Genomic DNA, 3,058 nt, shown 5'->3' on the forward strand with positions numbered 1-3,058 from the left:
GGACAGAGAATGAGAGATAAGGTAATAATAATCTTTATTATTGTCACAAGTAGGTTTACATTAACACTGCAATGGAGTTACTGTGAAAATCCCCCAGTCCCCACACTCAGGCGCCTGTTCGGGTCACAGAGGGAGAATTCAGAATGTCCAATTCACCTCACAACACGTCTTTCGGGATTTGTGGGAGGAAACCGGAGCACCCGGAGGAAACCCACGCAGACACGGGGAGAACGTGCAGACTCCGCACAGACAGTGACCCATCGGGGAATCGATCCTGGGACCCTGGCACTGTGAAGCAACAGTGCTAACCACTGTGCTATCGTGCTACCCTGGCCATTGTTCTATTTTTTCCACAGGTGAGCCTCTTTCCGAGACAGGGGTTGGTTCGCAAAAGATGCCAACCCACGCCTGACCTACCCCCTCAATCCTCTTGTCCCCCTCAACTCCCCTCCCCATGCCCTTCCTCGCTTCCTCCACCTCCCACCCTTCACCCTCCTCTCCAACCCCTCTGTTTCGCCCTTCCTCTCACCTCCCCTCCCTCATCCCCTACCCATCTTCTTCCCCCCCAAACACACCCACCCCCTCCTCTGCTACGTCTCCCTTGCCCCTCCTTCTCTCTCCCCTCTCCCTTTGTGTAACCGGCTCGGGAAGAGGCTGAATGGGCCTCCTCCTGTTCCTGTGTAACAGGCTGGAGAAGGGGCTGAATGGGCCTCCTCCTGTACCTGTGTAACAGGCTGGAGAAGGGGCTGAATGGGCCTCCTCCTGTTCCTGTGCAACAGGCTGGAGAAGGGGCTGAATGGGCCTCCTCCTGTTCCTGTGCAACAGGCTGGAGAAGATGCTGAATGGGCCTCCTCCTGTTCATGTGTAACAGGCTGGAGAAGGGACTGAATGGGCCTCCTCCTGTACCTGTGTAACAGGCTGGAGAAGGGGCTGAATGGGCCTCCTCCTGTTCCTGTGCAACAGGCTGGTGAAGAGGCTGAATGGGCCTCCTCCTGTTCATGTGTAACAGGCTGGAGAAGGGACTGAATGGGCCTCCTCCTGTACCTGTGTAACAGGCTGAAGGGGCTGAATGGGCCTCCTCCTGTTCCTGTGCAACAGGCTGGAGAAGGGGCTGAATGGGCCTCCTCCTGTTCCTGTGCAACAGGCTGGAGAAGGGGCTGAATGGGCCTCCTCCTGTTCATGTGTAACAGGCTGGAGAAGGGGCTGAATGGGCCTCCTCCTGTACCGGTGTAACAGGCTGGAGAAGGGGCTGAATGGGCCTCCTCCTGTTCCTGTGTAACAGGCTGGAGAAGGGGCTGAATGGGCCTCCTCCTGTTCCTGTGTAACAGGCTGGAGAAGGGGCTGAATGGGCCTCCTCCTGTTCCTGTGCAACAGGCTGGAGAAGGGGCTGAATGGGCCTCCTCCTGTTCCTGTGCAACAGGCTGGAGAAGGGGCTGAATGGGCCTCCTCCTGTTCATGTGTAACAGGCTGGAGAAGGGGCTGAATGGGCCTCCTCCTGTTCATGTGTAACAGGCTGGAGAAGGGGCTGAATGGGCCTCCTCCTGTTCATGTGTAACAGGCTGGAGAAGGGGCTGAATGGGCCTCCTCCTGTTCCCTGTGTAACAGGCTGGAAAAGGGGCTGAATGGGCCTCCTCCTGTTCCTGTGTAACAGGCTGGAGAAGGGGCTGAATGGGCCTCCTCCTGTTCCTGTGTAACAGGCTGGAGAAAGGGCTGAATGGGCCTCCTCCTGCTCCCTGTGTAACAGGCTGGAGAAGGGGCTGAATGGTCCTCCTCCCGTTCCTGTGTAACAGGCTGGAGAAGGGGCTGAATGGTCCTCCTCCCGTTCCTGTGTAACAGGCTGGAGAAGGGGCTGAATGGGTCTCCTCCCGTTCCCGTGACTGACAGGGAAGGAACTGAGAGAGCTCCTAGCTTTCTCTCCCGCTCACGGTAGTGACCAGCAAGTAATCTCGTCATCACCACACACACACACACAAGCACAATACTACGCAGCGCCCTCGAAAGCCCGACAAGGGGGAAACGTGACCGAGAGCAGTTTCCGTTTCTCCGGAGAAGCCTCCAGCTCCCGGATGCTGATAAAGCTGCTTGCTGCATGCGTACCCCACCAGCCCCCCCCCCCCCCCCCCAGCCCCCATAACCCTGCCCCCCTCCCCCCAACACTGACAGCATTCCCTCAGCCCGCTCCGGTACAACACAGCCGGTCCCTTACCTGGTGTCCTTGATGTGACGATTGGCCTGGTAATAGCCGGCTATCACCTGGTTATTGGCAGCGCTCCACAGGTCCACCTTTAACAGCAACGACACCACATCAGTCCGTGCGCCTGGGCCCGCAGGCCGCTTCTTAAACAACAACAGCTTGCACTTTTTCAGCGCGGGCCTCAAATCCCGCCCACGGCAGCCGGAGGCTTTCAAATTCAACTCGGAAAAATCTGGAACCGGGACAGCGTCATACCGCCGGAGGGAGGCGGGACGTCTGAAATGAAAACAGAAATAAACTCGAGCTGGCCCGACAGGGTCTGTGGAGGGAGAGGAAACAGAGTTGTCCTTTCCCCAGTCCCGGGCGCTCTTCTTCAGAGCTAAAGAGAGGGTTAGAAACATGAGGGACCGCTAGGAGGTGGAGCAGAATGGGAGGTCAGGGATAGGGTGGAGCTAAGGAGGGATTGACAAAGGTGGCGTGGACACCTGACACAGGGAGCGTTAATGGTGCCATTGAGGACTAAAGATACTGCTGATAGGGGGATAGAGATAAGAGAGCAGAATGTATTAATACCTCACGTTATGCTGCTATCAGCACCTTCTTTAGTCCTCAATGCTACCACCAACACTCCCTTCGTATCGTGTCCCTAACATCTTTCTCAGTCTCTCCTCAGCTCCCACCTATTCCCGACCTTCTATTCTGCCCCACCAACTACTCGCTCTCCAACGACGTAATTCATCACATTTATCCCTCTGTTCAGTTCTGAGGGAGAGCCACACGGACCCGAAACGTTAACTCTGTTTCTCTCGCTCTTTCCACGGATGCTGCCAGACCCGCTGAGCGCACCCAGCATTTTCTGTTTCT

At 56.5% G+C, this 3,058-nt stretch overlaps 1 protein-coding gene across 4 annotated transcripts in view; it reads right to left on the bottom strand.

The window, feature by feature from the left end:
• The window catches only part of LOC140419836 (ER membrane protein complex subunit 9-like), a 34,770-nt gene that overhangs the window by 12,309 nt on the left and 19,403 nt on the right, over positions 1 to 3,058 (bottom strand). For all 4 annotated transcript variants that reach the window (XM_072503872.1, XM_072503874.1, XM_072503871.1 and 1 more), the window contains exon 3: positions 2,207 to 2,283. In XM_072503872.1, coding sequence (XP_072359973.1) covers positions 2,207 to 2,283 — 77 coding nt within the window. The remainder of the gene's footprint in view (positions 1 to 2,206; positions 2,284 to 3,058) is intronic.

This window comes from Scyliorhinus torazame, chromosome 5 (assembly GCF_047496885.1).
Source record: "Scyliorhinus torazame isolate Kashiwa2021f chromosome 5, sScyTor2.1, whole genome shotgun sequence".
Lineage (NCBI taxonomy): Eukaryota > Metazoa > Chordata > Chondrichthyes > Carcharhiniformes > Scyliorhinidae > Scyliorhinus > Scyliorhinus torazame.